This window comes from Ascidia mentula, chromosome 1 (genome assembly GCF_947561715.1).
Source record: "Ascidia mentula chromosome 1, kaAscMent1.1, whole genome shotgun sequence".
Taxonomy (NCBI): Eukaryota; Metazoa; Chordata; class Ascidiacea; order Phlebobranchia; family Ascidiidae; genus Ascidia; species Ascidia mentula.
This window is the reverse complement of record NC_138566.1, coordinates 27,860,326-27,881,872: the sequence shown is the minus strand read 5'-3', so window position 1 is coordinate 27,881,872 and position 21,547 is coordinate 27,860,326. Positions and strand designations below refer to the sequence as shown.

General features: G+C 35.8%; 4 protein-coding genes and 1 pseudogene across 5 annotated transcripts; 4 read left to right on the top strand and 1 right to left on the bottom strand.

Annotated features, from left to right (window-relative positions):
• Positions 1–72: 72 nt before the first annotated feature.
• On the top strand, positions 73–3,371 carry LOC145907223 (centrosomal protein of 83 kDa-like). Of its 2 annotated transcripts, XM_082994664.1 has the most exons (15): positions 73–306; positions 364–493; positions 561–674; positions 732–850; positions 911–1,040; positions 1,097–1,228; positions 1,284–1,408; positions 1,464–1,585; positions 1,693–1,837; positions 1,944–2,093; positions 2,148–2,381; positions 2,435–2,563; positions 2,614–2,715; positions 2,766–2,914; positions 2,966–3,371. In XM_082994664.1, the coding sequence occupies exons 1-15, from the start codon at positions 128–130 to the stop codon at positions 3,151–3,153; spliced, it is 2,148 nt and encodes a 715-aa protein (XP_082850790.1). In that variant the 5' UTR covers positions 73–127; the 3' UTR covers positions 3,154–3,371. The 2 variants fall into 2 exon arrangements, with proteins under 2 accessions (XP_082850790.1, XP_082850782.1); XM_082994656.1 differs by having other exon boundaries at positions 2,766–3,371.
• An 804-nt stretch (positions 3,372–4,175) lies between these two features.
• LOC145907252 (U3 small nucleolar RNA-associated protein 4 homolog) lies at positions 4,176–8,720 on the top strand. The gene is made up of 19 exons (XM_082994684.1): positions 4,176–4,325; positions 4,525–4,706; positions 4,782–4,901; positions 4,956–5,024; positions 5,077–5,161; positions 5,211–5,300; positions 5,361–5,439; positions 5,536–5,611; positions 5,681–5,891; positions 6,061–6,137; positions 6,197–6,296; positions 6,354–6,427; positions 6,487–6,609; positions 6,771–6,924; positions 7,246–7,352; positions 7,413–7,508; positions 7,661–7,870; positions 8,175–8,228; positions 8,292–8,720. The coding sequence occupies exons 2-19, from the start codon at positions 4,548–4,550 to the stop codon at positions 8,406–8,408; spliced, it is 2,001 nt and encodes a 666-aa protein (XP_082850810.1). The 5' UTR covers positions 4,176–4,325; positions 4,525–4,547; the 3' UTR covers positions 8,409–8,720.
• LOC145907274 (tetratricopeptide repeat protein 39B-like) lies at positions 8,609–12,903 on the top strand. The gene is made up of 16 exons (XM_082994702.1): positions 8,609–8,778; positions 9,173–9,306; positions 9,535–9,610; positions 9,694–9,749; positions 9,804–9,880; positions 9,973–10,040; positions 10,187–10,351; positions 10,487–10,661; positions 10,732–10,859; positions 10,914–11,053; positions 11,109–11,213; positions 11,434–11,551; positions 11,732–11,861; positions 11,912–12,065; positions 12,200–12,316; positions 12,375–12,903. The coding sequence occupies exons 1-16, from the start codon at positions 8,740–8,742 to the stop codon at positions 12,466–12,468; spliced, it is 1,776 nt and encodes a 591-aa protein (XP_082850828.1). The 5' UTR covers positions 8,609–8,739; the 3' UTR covers positions 12,469–12,903.
• Positions 12,904–13,460: 557 nt separating this feature from the next.
• On the top strand, positions 13,461–14,846 carry LOC145907350 (dnaJ homolog subfamily B member 4 pseudogene; annotated as a pseudogene).
• An 84-nt stretch (positions 14,847–14,930) lies between these two features.
• Positions 14,931–19,944, bottom strand: LOC145907201 (uncharacterized). Its single transcript, XM_082994634.1, has 16 exons — positions 19,839–19,944; positions 19,668–19,737; positions 19,512–19,614; positions 19,322–19,453; positions 18,890–19,147; positions 18,711–18,779; positions 18,592–18,651; positions 18,335–18,531; positions 18,084–18,276; positions 17,744–17,897; positions 17,477–17,681; positions 16,298–16,558; positions 16,047–16,235; positions 15,839–15,985; positions 15,476–15,643; positions 14,931–15,363 (listed from the first exon to the last, which is right to left on the bottom strand). Exons 2-16 carry the CDS (start codon positions 19,734–19,736, stop codon positions 15,142–15,144), a joined length of 2,427 nt encoding a protein of 808 aa, XP_082850760.1. The 5' UTR covers position 19,737; positions 19,839–19,944; the 3' UTR covers positions 14,931–15,141.
• Positions 19,945–21,547: the final 1,603 nt, after the last annotated feature.

The following is a 21,547-nucleotide window of genomic DNA, read 5'->3' as shown; positions in this document are numbered from 1 at the left end:
TATAGCCCTACTAGCGGCGATTTTAAACAGTCGTTGGAATGCAGAAAGTGTAAAAACATTTTCAAAGAATTTCGTGTTTGTTGTTTTGTTGTAGGGTTTGCTTGCGGTTTAATTTTTTGCATTTAATATGGAATCGGGACGATCTTTTGCGGAGTCTTCTCCACATTTGACCATCGAGCAGCCAGGTTTTCCGAGCGGACAACAACCAAAAAACATGGTGGACCTCCAGAATATGTTGATTGATGAACGTATGCGTTGTGAAACCCACAGAACAAATTACAAAACACTAAAAGAAGAACATAAAAAGTAAATTGTTTTTCATTTGATAAAGTTGTTAATCTACAAACTTGATTGAATGTGTAGATTGCAAGATGAGTATATCAAAGTACAAAACGATTTGACAAAGTTACACAGTAGTGGTGTACAGTCTGCAGAGCATTTACAAGCTCTTGTATCTGACCTTCAAAATCAACTCATTTACAAGAACACAGAGGTAACAAATAATACTGAAGTTGTAGTTATTTTATATTTATGAGGTTGACATGAAAAATTGCTTGCAGCTGGAAAATGTTCGTGCACAAGTTTTTCATCCAGACAAACTTGAAATTATAAAAGCTGAAATTTCAAAGGAACTCGAAGATCCACTGAAAGCACATATGCTTACAATGGACAAGGTTTTGAGATGTGAAAAATAGAATGTACTCCACTTGCTTACTTTGCTTGTTTTTCAGGAAGTAGAGAAATACAGAAGTGAATTTAACAAACTCCGTTATGAGCACACATTTTTGAAGGCAGAATTTGATCATGCCAAAGCTGAATATCAGCGTAACTTGGAAGAACAGAGTTTAAGGTCATTGTGATACTTTCCTTAAAGTTTCACATTCTTTACAACTTTGCTTGACTGTCACAGGCACCAAGCTGAAGTTTTTTCACTTCAACATGAAAAGGAAAACCTAGAAAAAATGCTTAAGTCTTCTCCTGATGTTGATTCACAAAAACTTCTTAACCTTCAGAGACAGAAGATGCAACTTGATCAAAGAGTTACGTTTGACTTTTTTAATTTTGTTTGTTTTTGTAATGTAAGATTTTTGTGTAGGTTAAAAATTTGTTGGATGAGTTAAAGGAAATGCAAAAGCAGAAAGAACATCAAGCCGGCGAAGCAGATTTAGTTCAAAGGACTCAAATTAAAGAACTCTCACATCTTCAAACAAATATTAAACAAATTGAGGTATGACATGTTTTGTTGAGGGTGTTGGTGACATACCTGGTATTTATAATTGCAGAGTGAAAAGCGATCGGCAGAATTTCAATGTGACAGACTCCAAAAAGAACTTCGCGACCATACAGCACAGAACCTTAGACTTAATCAACAAATACAAGATCTAACAAGGGAATGTGCCTCTCTAAGGTAAAAGTAATGTAATATTGTTTAATTTGATCATAATTTTTTACTTCGCACACAGAAATATTAGTGAAGAAGAGAGCCATCGACACAAGGTGGCGCTTACCAACCAAAAGCTTGAATTTCTTGAAACCCGTGGGGAATTGGAACGTGACAAAGATTCTCTTGTTAATAAGTTGCAAGGTTAGCTTTCATTTTTTATCACTGTTAGTGCTAATTTGTGCATATTTGCAATTGAATCCATGTTGTCACTTTGTTCAAAGAACTTATTGTAAGTAAAATTTCATAAGGTTTGGAGACAGAACTTGATGTTGCAAAGATTTCAATTGATCAACACAACAGAGAAATTGAAGAAATGGAAAGAGATTTTTCACTAAAACTACAAGAAACGAGAGAAGAAGAATGGACCAAGAATAACCAGATGCAAAATGACAAGTTTGTGATTCCTAGTACTTTTCTTCTTAAAGCTAACAGAAGATTTCAATGTTATGTTTTTTCAAATTTCATCCCCACTTGATATTCAGTATTTTGGTGATTCCAGAGTTCAAGTGGAGGAAAAATGTCGTGAACTTGAACAGCGCCTCCTGGCGGAAGTACAGTCTAGAAATACTGAACGAGAAGCATTTGAAGAAAAACTTAAAAACTGTGAAGATACTGAAACAGCAATTCGGGCAGATTTATCTGAATTAAGGTGTGTTTGAGAAACACCCAAGAAATATTTTCTTAGATGTGTTTTTTATTGAAGTATTCGCTTGGAACATGAGAGAGAAAATCGAAAACAATTAGAGCGTGACCGGGATGAATGTATGGCCTTGAAACAAAAAATTGTGAGTTTGGAAAATGAGCTTCGTGCCATTACGTCACTAAAACAACAGACAAACAATGAAGCGGAACGGACACGTGACGCTCTCCGATTGGCCAGAATTGAGGCGGAGAAATCCAGGGACGAAGTTTTACGCACAAAGAATGAAGCCGAAAAGTTGGTGATCACAAAAGCTAAAAACCTGAATAAACAATACTTGTATTAAAAAGGTCGCAGGAGAGCAACAAGCTTGTGTGGATGGAAGAAAAGCATCGGCTAAGAAGTAAGCTCGACCAAGTGGAACATAAACTTCGCCAAAATCAACAAGAGGGACGGAAATCATACAAACAACAGCGGAAGTACGTCATAATGCCTTATATTGTCGCATGATAATGGGTGTAATTGACAGGATCAAGCACGCGTTAATAGAAAAGGTCCGAAATTTAAGAAGTAAAGTTGAATTGCTTGAAGCAGAAAAAGAACAACTTGAAATCCAGTTGAAGACGGGAAGGTACGTCATTTCCGCTGTGTAAAATTGCCGTTGACTTAACGTTGCCATAGACACGGAGTATCAATAGAAGAATACAACAAAATGCGACGGCGCATGCGCGAACATCGCCGACGTCATAACGAATTCCAGCGTGTTATCTGTCTTTCCGAAACTCTACCCCACCTCTCATCCACTGTAAATCATGACATGACGTCATTAGGTAAGATTTCGATGGAGACACGCGGATATATTTCAATGAAGGTTGTTGCAGATTTGACCAACCTCACGTTGAAGGTGGAAAGGGAAAAACAAAATCACGAAATTCAACATTTGCAACAACGCCTCAAAGAAATACAAGCAAACGTTTCCGACGACAAAGAGAATTGTGACGTAGCAAACGAAATCCATGAAAAAGAATATGCAAATGAGGAATTTGCCTCAACTAGCAGCAGTTTGTGACTGCAGCGCAAATATATGCCTTGTGGGCAAATATTGAAAGTTTGATGGTTTCAGTGAACTTCGGAGAAACTTGATCTACATTTATTTACGAATTTCTCGCTAAGGTTTATACAGTATATATGTATACAGTATTCATATATATATATGTGTGTTGTCCGCACTCATGCGAACAAGGGCATTTTTGTTGCCCAAAAAGTTAAATAATAAAACTAAATTGGTTAAAATATGCTCTTATTTATGTGTGATGTAACCGTAAAAAATAGAAGCAATTCAACAATGCATAAAAAAACGATTGATTGGGTCAGCTATACATGGGTTTACCAATTGTCCTTAATTTGTAAATTCTTTGTTTGTCCTTTTATCTTGTTGACAGGTAGTTAAATTTCCTGCTCTCAAGATGTGATCGCAAAAGCGTTTGCGAGAGTGCAGATTCTTTCAACTCTAGACATTAAAATAAACATAAAGCGGCATCCCAAGAAGTTCCTAATTGACATAGTTTTATTTGTAACTCCCAATTATGAAAAAATAGTAATGTTACTAAATATGAAAAAACAATAGTGAAAGAAAGAAGGTGTCATCGAACGTTCGAATTACGAAGAACCAACACTTGCGTATAACTGCATGTAGTCCCTTTATACTGTGCAGTTGGGAGGTAAATAAGCTGTGGATGTTTTCCTTCCTGAAGCGAAAACCTACAAAAGGTTGCAACGGTTAAGTCACCAAATACCTTTGCGAATGTAATTTAAGCCAACGTTTGCGAACCAATTAACAAACAAACGATTCGACTTTTACGCGTAACGTCTTTCATGACCAAAATCAATTTTATGACGCATAAAATAAAAACTATTTGTGTGATTTTGTGTGTGACATATATAGTGTGATTTTCGCAAGCATGGAGACTTTGTAAAAAATACAACTTTATTGAGAAAAAATGATATCCATCGTATCTTTAATAAACAGATGAGAGAAACGCTAGCCATCAGTAAACCACGTGCAAACAATAATAAATAAGTAAATGTCTGCTCGATAATACTCTGGTCTGGTCGTCTTGTGTTGCGGTTCGAAGTGCGGCGTTTTTCACGAGAAAGTTGATGTTATCATACGGATAGGTCAAAGTGGTTTAAAATTTACAACAATCTTTAAGAAGTTATCTCCCCAAAGTATTTGTAAAAGTAAGTCAGGAGATAACAAAGAATAAGAAACCAACAAGAATATTTTCATCTTAGTTTTAAAAATTGTCACTTAAAGATTTTAAACTCTCTATGGTTTGTTTGCTATAACTACACAATTTGACAAATTATACAATAGTCTAAAAATGCTTTTGATAGTACACTGTCATGGTTTGCTTGGAATCTGACTTTTTCTTTTAAGATTGAATTTATTGTTTGGTCATAATGAGCACCAAGGTTGTCCATCGCTGTCGTATGTTTGACTTTGTCCCATGTTCAGTTAATTGTATGGCTGTTTCCAAGTTATCTGATGACCTTGCAGTTGCAAGGTCAGACGGAAGCATTGAAATATGGAACACTCACGGAAATTGGTTTGTGAAACTGGTAAGTTTTTACAACACAGTATTAGAAATAACATCAAACATAGTTAACGTAACATTGTTTTCCATTTGCCTTCAGGTTATTCCTGGAATGCAAGGTCGTTCAGTTGAAAGTTTAACTTGGCTTGCAAATCGTCTTATTTCTGGAGGCCTGAATGGGGATATTACAGAATATGACCTTTCGACAACATCGGTGAAGGTAAAACATTTCCTTTGCTGTGAGAACCGTTTTCCGAAATTTATATTTTCAAAGGTTACAGTGGACAGTTATGGTGGTGCTGTGTGGTGTATGTCGCCCTCGCCTAATGAGGATAAGATTGCGGTACATTTCTGCTTTTCTTGTTGCTGACATAATTTGACAACCTCTATTACAGGTTGGGTGTGAAGATGGAAGTGTCAAGTTATTTGATGCACAAAATAAATCTATTTCATATGAAAAAACTTTTGACAAACAAGAAGGTAAAATAGATTATGCCAATATACGTTGTATGTTACCAGTTGTGTTTAGGTCGAATTTTGTCGATTGCTTGGCATGAAGAAGGTGATGTGCTCGTCACTGGATCTGTTGATGTTATTAGGATGTGGAGCACAAAAACAGGTAATGTGGTTGACATGATATGGTCTGGAAACGATTAACCAACTGATGTTGCATCTACAGGTAGAGCCTTGCAGAGAATTACGATTGACAGACAAATGAAAAATGTAGAAACAATTGTTTGGTGTTTACTAATATTAAGGTAAGCTTTTCATTTGTTACAAAAAGTTCCTTTTTGAGGTGAGCTTTTTTTTTGTGGTGAAACTGTTATTTTACTTTTGTAATTTTGTACTTGTAGGGATTATACAATTGTAAGTGGGGATTCCTCTGGAAGAGTCCAGTTTTGGGATGGAAAAAACTCCTCTCAAATACAGGTAAATTTTTTCCATTCATTTGTGAAAAGTTTTGATAAAGATTATTATTGTGTCTTTGAATATTTGCAGAGTTTCCATGTTCATCGTGCTGATGTGTTGTGTATGTGCACTCATCCAAATGGTCAATCTATATTTGCTGCAGGAGTTGATCCAAGGGTATTTCAGTTCAGTTTAATAAACACTACAGATGGACTTAATTGGGTCAAGGGAAATATGGTTTTAAAACACACACATGATATCAGAGCAGTTGAAGTTATTAAAGACAAAATTGTTTCTGGTGGTAAGTTTTTAACATGGTTGGGGTATTATCCTGTACAACCATTGGCGAATTGTGTTCCTTAGGGTATAATAAATTTTATGAGACAAGTTTGAATTATAATATTATTTTAGACATATTAGTGAAGATTGGTAATATTTAAAAAAAATATTGTTATTTTAAAAATTTTCAGGTGTGGACACAAATATTATGACGAATAGCCTTCATACAAAACTTGGAAAATTTCAACGATTTCATAGTTTTCCTTCAGTAAGGTTTACCCGCCATAATTACATGCATCTGTTTTTATGTCATTTTAATTTACGCAGAGATCTTTAGTGTCACATTCTGCACATGGGAAGTTGCTTTTGTTCCAATACAAAGACAAACTAGAATTGTGGCGCACAGGAAAACCTGCACAGACTGCAGGTGGGTAACTTGTTGAACAGGGGTTTAAATTAAAAAATAAAAACTTGATTATTTTAGGGGCAAAAACTGGACATTCACTTGCAATCGAGGAGCAACCAACCAAAATATTGGAACTCAGAAAACCAAAATCTGTATGTTTTATGTGTTTGCGTTTGTGAAATAATTTTTAAGAGGTTTTTTTTATTTGTAGGAAATAAATCAAATTATGTGCAGTGCCATATCAAAGTGTGGAAATTGGATTGTTTATTCAACACTTAAGACAGTGAGAATCTACAGAATTAAAATTAACATGGACAAGTTGGACATACAAAGGGTTAGTCTTGTGTTCTTTATTGATATAATTATTACTTGTATGAACATAGATTTTAAATTTATCAAGAAATGTGTGATTGATTAACAGAGAATTATACACTATTCAAGAATCAAATACTGAATCCTATTCTGTTATTGTTGTCCCTGTGTTGATTGTTTCAGGTGAAGTGTGTTGGTCTGATTCCTTCCCACACATTACTATTCACCCCAGACTCAAAGCGCCTTATCCTTTCTACAATCGAACACAAAATTCTCCTTGCTGAAATTGATGCGGAAACAGCTGAAATAAGACTTTTGCAGATGTTTTCAACAAAATGTATGTTGAATGTACTTCATATGTTGTCACAGCCATAGGCGTCGATTTAGGGTTGACATGTCACCCCTCACAAACAAACAGGGGTGACAACATATGTATTGTCACCCCTGGATTTTGTTTAAATTAAAAATTATTGTCAGAAAAACCACATACATTATCATGCGTTAAGCTAGTTTTAAACTACCTGTATTGTCACAATCATAACAAACACAAGTGCCTCGTGGATTGTTACGCAGCGCAGTTGAAACACGTTTCGTGTCAATTTGCTGATTCGTGCTAAATTTTGCAGTATATGGATCTTACATTTTAAGCATATTTCAGCACCATCAACACATTGCAACCTGCTTGCTGTTTCACCCGATTCAACTTTACTTGCAACCGCAAACCTTGAAAGTGAGATAGTGGTTTATGACCTCATGAACATGACAGTGAGTTATGCTTAGTTTTGCAGAGATTACAAGTTAAAACAGATTATGTTTTAATTTCAGGATTTTTGTTCTCTTCCACGAGCTTCTACGATTCCTACTGCAATGTTGTTTCATCCATCGCTGCATACATTGCTTGTTGTCTACGATAATATGCAGGTTAGCCCACTGTCACCACTAGTGGGCATAATTGTGCTACAGCCGATGGTGGTGATGGTTTCAGTTTGTTCTTCTCATCATTTCTCTTGCCTAAAATTCCTTTTGTATTAAAAAGAAAATGAAAGGTTTCGTTGACTTTGTTTCTTTTGCAGGTATTTGAATTTTGTTTAAAAAACTTTAAGTACACTAATTGGACAAGAAAAATTCTTTCGATGAAACACAATTCTTTGCTGGAATCCATTCACACTACTTCTAAACTGCAGACAAGTCGGGCAGTTGTCAACCAATTGCTGCTCTTTCAATCACAAGAGAGTGAAGAAATATATTTTGTATCAAAAGATGGAATCTATGTTATTGAAAGGGTTTGTGTTATTATTGTGCGATAGACACAACCTTATCAACAAAGAACTTGAATATGCTGTTTTGGTGACTCCAAAAGTTGACATAAAGATATTTCAGAAAATATATTGTTCCTTGTAAGAAAACATACACTGTTGGTCATGGGTTACTGTAAGGTGTAACATTTAAACTTGGCTAATTACTTTTTACTAACAAATTTTTGAAGGGATTAGGTTTTGCTGTCAATGTAAAGCTGATCTATAACATTTGATAAGAGCCGATGCAAAACACCTATTCTGTGTAACGTTAATAAGAAATTGTTTTCAGACGAGAGAGGGTGAACAGATAAAAGGAAAAAATCGATTCTGCCACAATTTTAGCGTAAGCGATTTTCTTTCCTAATTCAAACCAGTACATTTTTTATTCAGCGTATACCTTTTTCAGCCCATAATGTTTTGTGATGCAATGGATGCAGACTCCATCGTCATCGTTGAACGACCAATGCAAGACATTTGGAGCCAATTACCTCCAACATTATATCAGAAAAAGTTTGGAACGTAGCCTGGAACTTTGCTGAACTTTGCTGAAAATTAAACATCCATAAAGCGATTTACAGAAGTGTGATATTGTTGTCGAGTCGGTATTTCAATTCTTCCCAGTTTCAAGCAAAAACGTCACTAATACTTTTGACACGAACTTCCACAACAAAAATGTTACTTTAACAAACTTGAGTTCAGTTGTCTTGCAATGATTTGTTTTAACCAAAGGCGCTTTTCCAACGAAAAACTTATTGCGACACTACGTCTCATCCAGTGAAAAGGTTGTTAAAACTTTTTTTTGTATCGATACAAATAAAGTTTCTCGAATACTTTTGTAAGATTTGCCATAAAGTATGGACGCAGAAGGGGCTTGGGAGGATTCAGACGAAGAGGTAAGCAGATACTTCGTATCAACAATAGTTCCTAGTGACATTGTCGACAAAATCAATACAGTAGCTAGCTGAATTCCCAAAGGTACTGTTGTTGTTTTTTTGCGTTTTACAACTGGCCGATTGAAATGCTTAAAAATCTTGAAACCGTTTAACGCAACGCGCATAACAATAAATTGAGAACAACACTTTCTTTAGCAATTAGTTGTTTCTTTATTTTGTTTTGGTCTTCTGAATCCAATGTTTCTCCGATGGATTCATTTACTTCAAAGCTGGTACAACTGTTTTTGTGAAGATGAAATAAAGTTTTCAATAGTTTATGAAAACGTTCATGGTTATTAGCAAATAATTTATTTGAAAAGTCTTGTTTATTAAAAATACCAATGTATGTTTAAAGTTTGAGGATGCTCAGTCTCAAATATCAAGAGATCAAGTTCTAGACCTTGAAGGTGCGTTGGCTGAAGTTAACATCGCTATCAGTCTTTTTTTCAACAATGAGTTTAATGAAGCCCGGAAACTCATGGCAGAAAAGTAAGTTTGTGTCGTGTTGTATTAAAAAAACTGATTTAGTTTTCCATAAAATGTTGAATTAGTACCCTATGAATTGCAAAATATACCAGATATGCCTATTGGCTAATGTTGATTAGGTCTTGGAAATAGTGTACTTTAACTTGATATTTTACAATATATATTAAAGGGGTTACATATGTACAAAATATTTAAAAGTGTCAAACTACATTCTTTGTGTTTCAAATGTAGGTCATCGACAAGTATGTACCACGCTATTGGTGTTTCAACTCTCCGATTTATGGAATCTGTTATGACATTTGAAAGTGTAAGTAGCGAAGTACGAAGTATAATTAGTTTAGACAATTTTAATAATTTTTCACACAATGTAACAAAGTCCTTTGATTTCAGAAAGACATAAATGAAGCAATGACCTGCGTGAAATCAGCAATTCAGATTTGTAACAGGTGACATTAAGTATGGCAACATGTATGTGAATAACCAACACTTGGTTTTTACAGATACAGGAGGAAACAGAATCTTACCAGCTCATTTACAAAGATTCTTGGTCTTACAGACGCACCCACACTCACTGACAGTAAGTTTACAAACATTTTCTTGGTCAAAAAGATAAGTTTTCAACAAAAGAGCCCTCACTCTAAATATATTTGTAAACCTTTTATTTTGCAGATGAATTGCATGCAGAACTCATATTTGCAGAACTTAACCTGTACAGAGCAACACTCACTTTTATCCAGGTACAGTTGTGGAATATTAAATTTGTACTAATACTACCGGTACTTTTGGTTTTTGTTACATAATAGAAAGAGGGTCAGTAATTTAACTATGCGGCATGGAAATTCATATGTTTTATTAAACTGTAATCGTTTATGTTTTCCTTCAGGATGAGAATTTATTGAGTTTCATCCGAGGAGCTTTAAAAATCCGTCTTTGCTACCAAACTTACAACTATTGTTACAAACTTGTGACCAGTGAAGCTTTCGCAGCAAAAGAGAATTCTCATCACTTCCATGGGGGTGTGATGCTTGGCTGTGGAGCATTCAACATTGTAAGCATATTGACACTGCAGTGTTTAAATATTGTTCTTTATTACTAACTGTGTACTTATGAATCTGTGGGTTATATGTTTTAAGTTAATATGTTGCTACCCCCATGTCATGCAATATGTTTTAACTTTGTGCAGGGTTTGTCTTTGCTTCCACCGCGAATCCTTTCACTTCTGGAGTGGATTGGATTCTCTTCAGATAAACAAACTGGTATTGAACAACTTAAAACTGGTTACACCAACCCCAACTTGAGGAGTTCGCTTATATCATTATACATATTAGGATACAATCTGTTTGTATCTGTCCATCTTGGTGGGTTAATATTGAAAACATTTATTGTTTATCTCTTTGAAGCTAAATACAAAAACATATTTTTGAATAGGAACTCATGATGCAGATCTTCAATACACAGATAAAGTTTTGGGGGAAATGTTGCAAAAATATCCAAAGGGGATTTATTTCCATTTGTTTGCAGGAAGGTTGAAGCAGCTGCAGGGAAACTTCAAGGAGGTGAATTCCATAACATGCTTCCAAACATATATTGACAATGTTCAATGTTTGTAGGCCATCAAACATTTGGTGCAGGCTACAGAAATCCAAACAGAATGGAAACAGTTTTCGCATTTGTGTTACTGGGAGTTGATGTGGTGTCACACATTTCTCATGGAATGGAAACAAGCTGGAAAATATGCTAAAATTTTAAGGTAAGTTTTAACAAGTGAAATGTAACTGATAATTGAAAAAAATTTATTGTAACAGAAATGAAAGCAATTGGTCGAAATGTGTATATACGTATCTGCGGGCAATCTTCCTGTACGTTGAGGACAAACAAGGAAATGGTGAAGAAATCAGGAAACTCATGAGGTATGGATTGGGCAAATGCACGGAAAAGATTGAGATTCGGTATGCAACCAATATTCGGCTAAATCCGAATATATTTCTGTAGCGACATAATCTTATTCCTATGTCATGAGCATTGACTTCTTGCAATCCTATTATTTGCGAGATTCCAAACATACTTGTTTAAAGTTGAGTTGATTGAGCTCAGGATTCATGGACAATATTCGAATTTTGTCCTGTTTAGGGAAGTCCCTTTGCTGAAACAGAGGTTTGCCGGCAAAAGCGTTCCCATGGAGAAGTTTATAACAAGGAAAGCTCGCAAATTCTTCGAGCAGGGAGAGGTTTTAGTGATGCCTGTCCATGTAAGAATCCTTCAAATATCGACATTATTAACTTACAAAGTTTGCTGCCTCAAATGAAATGTAAATTTCGTATTAATACTTTCTGGCAATACTGTTCGAATCAGAGGGGACATTTACATATCTCACTATTGGCAACATTTGCGTAGCTTCAAGTTTAAGGCGTATTAATATGTTCGCCAGGAAATGGCGTACGCGTGGAATGGTTTGGTGATGTTAAAGAAAAACGACGAATTTCGTCAAAAACTTTTACAAGTCATCCAGTATGAGCAGGACGAATTGGAAATGAGGAAGGAAATATCCCCGGAACGAGGTTAATTTAAAAGCATATTTTTTTCATTTTTAACTTTCCATGTTGATCAGGTTCAACGAGCGAAGCTAAGAAAAGTAAAGGTTTGAAGACTGGAAGTAATTATTTCGACGATTACTGCCTACTCCAACTCCTTAAAGGAGCTTGCTTACGTTACGGAAGCCACTTTCTACAGGCGGAGTTGTGCTACACTGACATCAGAGAAAAGTATAAAATAAACAACAATTTAATTAAATCTATCTCACCCAAAGCAAAGACTGTGTATAAAATTATTAGTGGAACACAGTTTTCCTTTGTTGATATCCTTTGTGACCGAATAAACACAGCTTTTGCTGCCGTAGTTTTAAGGGAATTTCGAAGGATCATTACCTCGCCCCTGCGGGATTATCAGACCTAGTGTGGATGTGGATCGAACAAGGCAAGCTTAAAGAGGCAACCGAACTACTCAAGTTCACTAAGTGGGTGCAAACTTATTAAAAACAAAACGATTCCATAAACCACTTGAATCATTTCCAGGAAGACGTACACCCACTATTCCATGGAATCGCGGCTTCATTTTAGAATGCAGGCAGCCCAAATCCGCCTGCAGGAATTGTCCAACGGCTTGTGAATGACTATGCATTTACTTATTTTTAATGATTTGTCGAATCAGAGTATTATGTTGCATGGTAGTTAGTGGTACCTCCTTATTCTCTTGTTATAATTTCTAGTGGCACATGCGTGATCAGTTGTAAGCAACATCTGTTTGCTGGTGGTTATGATTTTTTCTGACAGATTTTTAAAGGTGCACGACATTGTAACTTCGAGCCAAATACTGTAATATCCCCAGTATCACATTCCTCAGTGCAATAGCAATGCAATTACATAAAGATCGCTTTATGCTCCCTGGGAGCACGCTGATGCCAGCATCCATTGTTTCATATTCACGAATACAAGCTGTTATATTTACTTCGTCAAAATTTTAGTTTTTGCAATGATGCGCTTCAAAGTTTTGCATTTTTTGTTTTAATTTGCAAGAAGAAACATTTTGCAAATACATCCTTTATAAAAAAAAATGTGTGAACGATTTCTAGAAATTGTTAGTTAAGGTTCAAAACTAACAGTCAGAGATAGATGACTTTTGTTGATTCTTTTGATTGCAAGTTTTATGGCGTCACAATAAAGGTGCGTATAGTCAGCGAATATACCAGCACTTTCCAGTTTATTTGATACTTTGCAAATTGTTTGCCAAGTCTCGGGAGTGTCGGTATTTTTTTGCAACAAATTTGATCATCATGCACAAATTTCAAGGTTTTGTTGGCATCTTGCTGTCATGCGAAATGGCGCGAAGGTAAAAATATTCACATCTTTTGGGTGATGTCAAGATTCACGCTGTCGGGTTTCAGTTTTAGTCAACTACATTTTACTTTCATAAAACACGCTGACTTAGTCACGTATTTACTCTGATATTTACTCATGCGCAACCAGTTATGACGTCGGGCGGTGTTATTCAATGACGTCATGAAGCTCCAGAAGGTTCGCGGCAATAAGAGTTCGAGCGAGAATGTTCGAATTTGTTTTATAATAGCTCAGGTTTTGTGGTTGGGCAAGAAATCTAGTTTATGTTAAAGTGCGTGTCAGGAAATCTTACCTTTGTCAAAGTTGTTTCATCTTTGCAGGTTCTTCATATTTCTTGTAGTACTTAGACGTTGATAATCTGCACAAATGATGGGCAAAGATTATTATAAAGTTCTGGGCCTCACAAAGTCGGCAAGTGAGGATGAAATAAAAAAAGCATACAGAAAACTTGCTTTGAAATATCACCCAGACAAGAACAAAAGTTCGGGTGCAGAGGAGAAATTCAAGGAAGTTGCGGAGGCTTATGAAGTTCTGAGTGATTCCGAGAAAAGAAAGCTTTATGACACTCACGGTGAAGCAGGACTCCGGGGCAGAGGTTCACATGGGGAAGATGGAAATTACACTTATACATTTCATGGTGATCCACGAGCAACATTTGAAGCATTCTTTGGAAATTCAAATCCCTTTGCAAACTTCTTTGGTGGAGAAGATGACGACAATACAATGTTTGTTGATTCTGATTCATTTCATCCTGGTGGTGGAGGCAGCATGTTCGGGCCAGGACACAATTCATTCTTTTCTCAATCTTTCCGACCTCAGCATACAAGTCAGATGAATTTCGGACAAGGCGGAAGGCAGCTTCGTCAAGATCCACCAATTCATAGAGATCTTAAAGTATCATTACAAGATATAAAAAATGGAGCAACCAAAAGATTAAAAATAACAAGAAAACGCCTTAGTCCAGATGGATCATTAAGGAACGAAGACAAAATACTGACAATCGACATAAAAAAAGGTTGGAAAGAAGGCACAAAAATAACTTTTCCCAAAGAAGGTGATGAAAAAGCCAACAGTATTCCTTCTGATATTATATTTACCATCAAAGATGCCCCACATAGCACATTTAAGAGGGATGGAAGCAATGTAATTTATACCAAAAAAATTACTCTGAAAGAAGCGCTCACAGGTTTCACAGCAATGATCCCGAACATTGAGGAAAATCATCTAATGTCTCTTCCTTCCAATGAAATCATCAAACCTGGATCCTCAAAACGAATTAAAGGAGAGGGACTTCCCCTTCCAAAACAACCACATCGCCGTGGAGACCTTATTGTGAATTTTGACATTGTATTTCCAGATTATTTAACATCAGAACAAAAAAACTATTTAAAGCAAATCCTGCCTTGAGGTTTCATGGCTTTTGGGTTTTCTTGTGCAATATTACTTTTTTGTTGCATTACACAATGACTTTGTTTGGTACATGTCAAAATATGAGATAAAGGTGTTTTCCCCGACATGTGAATACTGCATGGTGGAATGAATTTGGACACATTAATACCTTGTTTCATTGCATGCAAAGTTTGTTCCTTGCTGTATAAATCACTGCTTTAAAATAAAGTATTTACGACACTAAATCTTGCCAACTTTTAATTTGTTTCTAACCAGAAATGGACATTGTAAAAATAATTAGTAGCAAAAGTGTTTGAATGTTGTAATGAAACTGATGTCAACACATCATGCTGCCACAGGTTTATTATAGAAAACAAAACAGTGACAACGTTAAATCACAATAGATCATATTTAAGGTCAGCCAGTTTTCACAGTATTACCATTGACACAAGCAAGAACCTTGAACTCATCTTTAAAATCATAAACTTCAGAAAATATAAACACATAATGTTTGCGAGCACCACAAGCAACAATGAGAGCATGCAATATAGACTGTCTACTGTATGATGTCATCCGTCTTTTGCTCAAATATTTTGGAGTTAAGAATTGCTGCTTGTTGGTTGCTAGGTAATCCATCCCAGTTGAAATGTGGAATAGTAACCACCCGAGCTCCTTGTGCGCGAAGAAGACGCAAAACCAATCTGGTCTTTCCAGTTGCATGTCGTGAGCCAATGCAGAATCGTGATCGCGGCAATGGAACGACAGCTATGTTTTGTACCTGAAATACACAAACATAATAGTTCCGCTACTTTTGAATATTGCTATTATAGCATATGTTCGGTTTCTAGAATTAAGTGTTGGCAGACATGCAGTGGGTTGCCGTTAGTTACCTGTTGATGCATGTGGGGGGGGATAAATGTGGGGTGTTGATGTGATGGTAGCAAGGAACCATCCAAGCGCGCTCGCAAAAGAAAAAGAGGAAAGCTTCTCAGTGGGGATGCAATAAATGAAAAATATTCCCTTCCACCAGCGACAGATTCAAGCACCTGTTGGACGCTCTAAAATCGGGGAAATAATTATCAGCACTTTTATCATAGTTTTAACTATATTTGACTGCTTAAATAATTTAGTAGTATGTTTACTATTTGTGATAACATTCCTTAATATTCCCAATATTTTGCAACTATATATATCAATTGGAACTTATCTCACATTTACATGCATGCAATATTTTGCGTATATTTATGCAATACCTTTTCAAATGCGTATGTTTTTGGTGGAGTCATGTCCATAATAAGATCCTTGGGTACCCAGGTCGGAAGCAAATCAGGCCTTTCAATACTGACAGCTTTGCACAAATCTCTCATAAAGAAACGTGAACTGCTCCGTTGGTGAGCAAACTTTACAAAATTTTACATGTTAATGTTTGAGGAAACGTACAACTAGGTATTAAATCATTGCCTGTTTATTTAACGCTATCTCAAGCAGCTCCGTGGGGTATCTTCCAAACACAGCAAAGTGGTACGCAGTCAACACCAGCTTACGACCAGCATTGTGGACATGACTTGTGTTAAGTGTTGGGAGCTTCTCCAGCATATTCTTGTAGACACAGTCAAAAAACTCGTCAGCATTTTTTGGAACATAATAAACCTGAACCAAAGTGTCAATAAACATGAAATTGTCTGGTTGCCATGACAAACAAAGAACAATACCTGTGCAAGAGCATCAAGAACATCGCTAAGTGCAACAAAATCTAACACGGAAATATGTCTCATGACTTTGTCCACGAACACATCCAGAAGTTGTTCATTGTAATAATAAAACACAGTAAGCCATTTAATGTTGGTAGTGAATTGTGAGGCAAGTTCATGTGGGAGACGTTGAAATATTGTGCTGCTGAGCTTGTCAAGAAGTGCATTCCCTTCAATAGTGTATCCAAACTTCACAAAGTATCGCAAAATTGCCGAAACATCCTAAATTATTTTGATAGTGAGTAAATAATTAACAATATAAAAGTATGTGAGCCAAAATGATCAGTGACCCGTTTGCAGCTCACTAATAAAAATATTTTGAAAAAATCTGTGTCTGGCTAGTTTACCAGCTAGTTCAGTGCCACAAACACCAGCTGCACTGATGAGATCCAACAGTTTGGAACAGTGTTTGTAGCTCACTAATCAACAATAGTTTGATGACTACATTTAGCTTAAAGTTGGTGGTGCAAGATTCAAATTAAGGGTTTTTATGTTTCAGAAGTTTAATGCAAGAGCAGATGAAGGTTTAGTTTCATGTGAAAATAAATAATTAAATTTTGAATGCATTAAAGCAGGGAGGGGGGAATGACGTCAGGACGCCCACTCGTTTGTGTTCAATTATTCATAGCATGAGGCAAGACATCTGTTGTTGAGGGAAAGTCAAGGAATTTTCCCTTCATGTGTTTTTAAAAAGGTTTATGGACAATCTGTGACAAAACAAAAATCAAACTTCTATAGGATTGGTTGACATAATACTATTGGATGTTAAGCACTTTTTTGGCCACAGTGGTTTTGCCTCAGTAGTTTCTTCCTGGTAATTGGTAAAAGTAAAAAAAAGTGGAAAAATCTGTGCATGTCTAGTTTACCAGCTTGTTCACAGCTACAGTCACAAGCTGCACTGATAAGATCGAACAGATCAAAACAATGTGCATTGCAGTTGTTATGCTTCTATGAACACAACTATATTTTAACAAAAAAGTGGATCATTAACAAATTTTGGAAACTACTTGGTATAAAAAAGCTCAATTTCTTGGAGTTTACTTCAAAGATAATCAATAGTTTAATCACACCGTACACTTAAAAAGCAAAATCAATGTTTCCAGACGTCTATTGATTTTTGTCTGCTTGGCAGAAAACTACCTGAGGTTGCAGTGGAATATCTCCTTGTACAATGGCGTTGCTGCCTTCTTGTAACAATGGACGCATGGGAGCGTGTTCCATTCGGTAGAAGGCATCGAACATGTGAGCAGCCATAATCCTACCATCAGGATATTTTCCCTTCAGTTCAGTAGAAAGACTTGCAACTCTTGTCTCGCACTGTCTCTTAGTAGCTTTGGTAAAGTATCTAAAAGTAAATCAACCAAAAGATAAACTCAAAAAAACATTTTTTTATTCATTAGTAAATACCTCCCAAAACATTTCATTATGTTAAGTAAAGTGTACAAATCCTTAATGTGGTCAATGTATCGGGTGGCAACTGAAGCTGACACGTTGTACATGTATTCAGAATTGATAAGCGGGATATTTGGTGTATGGAGGCACATTGCCAACAATCTTATTTCTGTAAATAATAATAAAACCATTGAAAACAGAATTATTGGTGGTAAATCAACAAAAATGCCAAAAGACTGTCAATTTTAAAATTTGCTTCTCATACCAAACAAAAATTAACGATAATTGGTTTACAGGCCACCCAACTTTTTGACAATCAGCTTTTAACCCACGTTATTGCATCACACAAATGTACCTTCAAGGTTCATGCTTTCAAAGTCAACAAATGAAAGCAAAGTGGAAATGGTCGGTTTCTTTAAAGTTAATCTTAAATAAAGCAAATCAGCAGATATTGTCAGTAGTGAGAAATTATTGAGAGTTTTTGCACTTTCCTCAATTAAAGAAACCAGATCACGAAATGTCCGATTGGTTAAAATTTCTCCGCAAAGCTGAAAACAGATTTCTGTTGAATTGTGAAATTAAACATTGATTAAAACTTTTTCTTACGGAGTTATATGGAGCTGAGTTTCTTGGAAACTTTGACAAAGCCTTTAAATGGATTTGATGAATGCAAGCAACGGCAAGGATGGGGGTTACCCTGTTTTGATAAAGTTGAATGTGGACCATCACATCTGTTGGCTCCTTACAATCAATCACAGATTTCAGCAATTCTTCTTCTGTATGTGTTTGTACTTTTAAAGGACCTTCAAACAAACCAGGCTTCAATAAGATGGACAAAAAATTCACCACATTTAAGATAATACCAAGCACGGAAGGTCTTGTGGGTTTAGTGAATTTATTTTCCTCAGGTTCCTTTGTTTTTTCTGCAACATTCGTTACTGCTTTATATTTCTATTGGTTAAATTTCAAACCAACGCCATACCTTGCTTTTGTTGGGGTTCATAGTTAACTTTCGTCTGTTCCACATTTTCATGTTTGCTATCAAGTGTGTCTAAATAACAAATTTATTAATTTGATCCAAGAAAACATTAAGCTAACAAGTTGTAAAAGTATTTTGAAAAGACCAATCTGCAACAAACATAAACAAACAAAAGTTTGCACCTTCACTAAACTCCATAGATGATGGTTGGGACATAATCCCGCTTGAAATTCCACTTGTCGAACATTGTGAAAACAGCTCACTAGATGGGGTAATCGCCTCATCATTTATTTGAGTTGTTGACTTTTTATTAACTTCACTCAATTTTGTGTCATTTGCAGATTCCACGGAAATGTCACAAATTTGTGCTGTGCAAGGTGATTTTGGAGAAAGAATTGGCGAACTTATGTTAATTGTTGACGGTTGAGTCAAAATAGCATCTGTAAAATGCAATTTAGGGTTTTACTTTCAAATCTAAAACAAAACAAACATGTTTCATAAAAAAATGGCCAACTTTTAATTGAATATTTCCAGTAAAGCAACTTATGTTTTATTCACATTTTAAACAGTGCATTTTTACACAATCTTTAACAAGGAAATTGATAATTAACTACAATTTGGAGATTTCAATGGTGATGCAGGACTTTGGCAAGAAATTCCGACCAATGTTGTAGGCCTTGACGAGGATGACGAGTTTGAATGCACACTGATGTCTTTGCGATTGTCAACAACTTCAATATCATTGTCTGAAAAAATAGCAAAATATTCACGTTATTGAAAACATGAAGGAATCGGTTGAAAAACCTTGCTGCAAATTTTCATCTTCCAGTTTTCCTCCAAATGTTTGATATCCTCTGTTTATTGATGTGGCATAAAGCGGGTCTGGGCGAACTTGGCAACAAAATACCTAAAGAATACATTATCAATATATGCTCCTGCAAAGCTACCAACAACTCCTACCTCGCTAAACATTAGCTTCCAGCTCTTTGTAGCTTGACACAAAACTGGAGATTTTGCCAAGTGAAACATTCTAAACAAACAAAACTATTTTTAAAAATTTTTACAATTGTTGACCAATGGGGCCTGATTTTGACTTTTTTGTTGAATTTGCTACAAAAAAGTAAGACCTACCTTAAAATTGCTTTTTTTTCAACACCAAGCAGTTTAAATTTCTGTTTCTTTGCAATTTTACATTTTCTTTGTTTATTTGCAGAAACAGATTTTTTTTTTCTGGACAAAAACTGAAATATTATTACTAGTATAATGCTAAATACTCAAGTGCCATGGGTCAGTTAAATGTTACACTATTCTGCTTGCAAGTTTGGGATTTAATTTGCTATTCCAACTAGGCTTTCAACACCTAAGCTAAAATTGTACCACCCGTGGCAGCCAGCCAACACATGAAAAATGAACAATCAATTACAGATCAGGAAAATACATAATATTATTATACACTTGCATGTAAATATTGCATATCCAAAATTACTGGTTTCAACTTCAACCATTCAACGCAATAATAACATGGCTTCAAAACATGTTCTACTTCTGGAAGCAAAACAAGCACCACTCTTTAGCCGGACAGAACAACCAGCAACGAAAACCACAATCTTAAGGTAAAACACACACATAATAAAGTATATTTTACAACGATTTAATTTGCATAAAATTACTAAAACCTATTATCAATGCATAACAAAAAACGAACCTAAGACAAGTTAGTATATATTACTTTTTTCTTCGTAAACAGCCTTAATTACACTTTTCATCCTCATTATATTTGTGCACCCATGAACTAGAACCTAATATATTTTTATGCATTGTTCCTTACAATTTGTGGTGAATGCAAGTTTTTTAGGTCAGGGCAATTTCACATCAGGGAATTTATCGATTTACCTAATTTTACCTGTGGGAAATACCGGGTTCTTATACATCAAGGGTCGTCAAGCTACGGCCCGCCATTGGAAATCGTCCGGCCCGAGACATATTAATTAGTTATCACAAGAATACGGCCCGCCGTTTCTTATAAAAATTGTGGTGTTGATACGCCATAAGTGCCTCGTAGTCTATTGTTACGCCACAAAACTGGTGCGAAGGCGGTAGACTAGTATCTCATACTAAGTACGAGATTGTCTGTACAGTAGACTAGACTAGTCGTTATAGATACAAAGAGACATGCACACAAGCTTTAACCTAATTTTTTTTTTAATTTAGGATGTTAGCGAAACGTCGTAAGGTTGATGATGAGTGCCGAAGTTTTAATGAAGAATGGACGGAGAAGTACTTTCCCATACTGCACTTTGGTAAACCCACGTGCTTAATTTGCAATCAGTCTGTTGCTGCAAACAAGGAATTTAATATTAAGCGTCATTATGAGACAAAGCATTCGAAGTCTTAAACTCTGCTTAGAAAATCAGTGTAGTATATTTCAAAAGCAAAACACTGAATCAGAAAAAAACACTCAGGCAAGCTATGAGGTCGCCAAATTAAGTGCAAAAAACATGAAACCTTTCACTGATGGTGATTTCGTGAATGTCACATGTCCAGAGAAAAAAAATTATTCTCTGATGTTAGCCTTTCTGCAAGAACTGTCACCCGACGAATCGAAGAAATGTCACAGGATGTAAAAACTCGCCAACAAAATTGTATAAAAAATTTGCAATACTTTTTAATTGCTATTGACGAGACCATTGATACAACGGACACTGCTCAGCTTGCGGTATTCGTTCGTTGAGTCAGCTTAAATTTTGATATTTTTGAAGATTTTGTTGAGTTAGTTCCTATGAATGGCACTACAACAGGAGCAAATATTCTGAAGGCACTGTTGCAGTGCACTTATACAT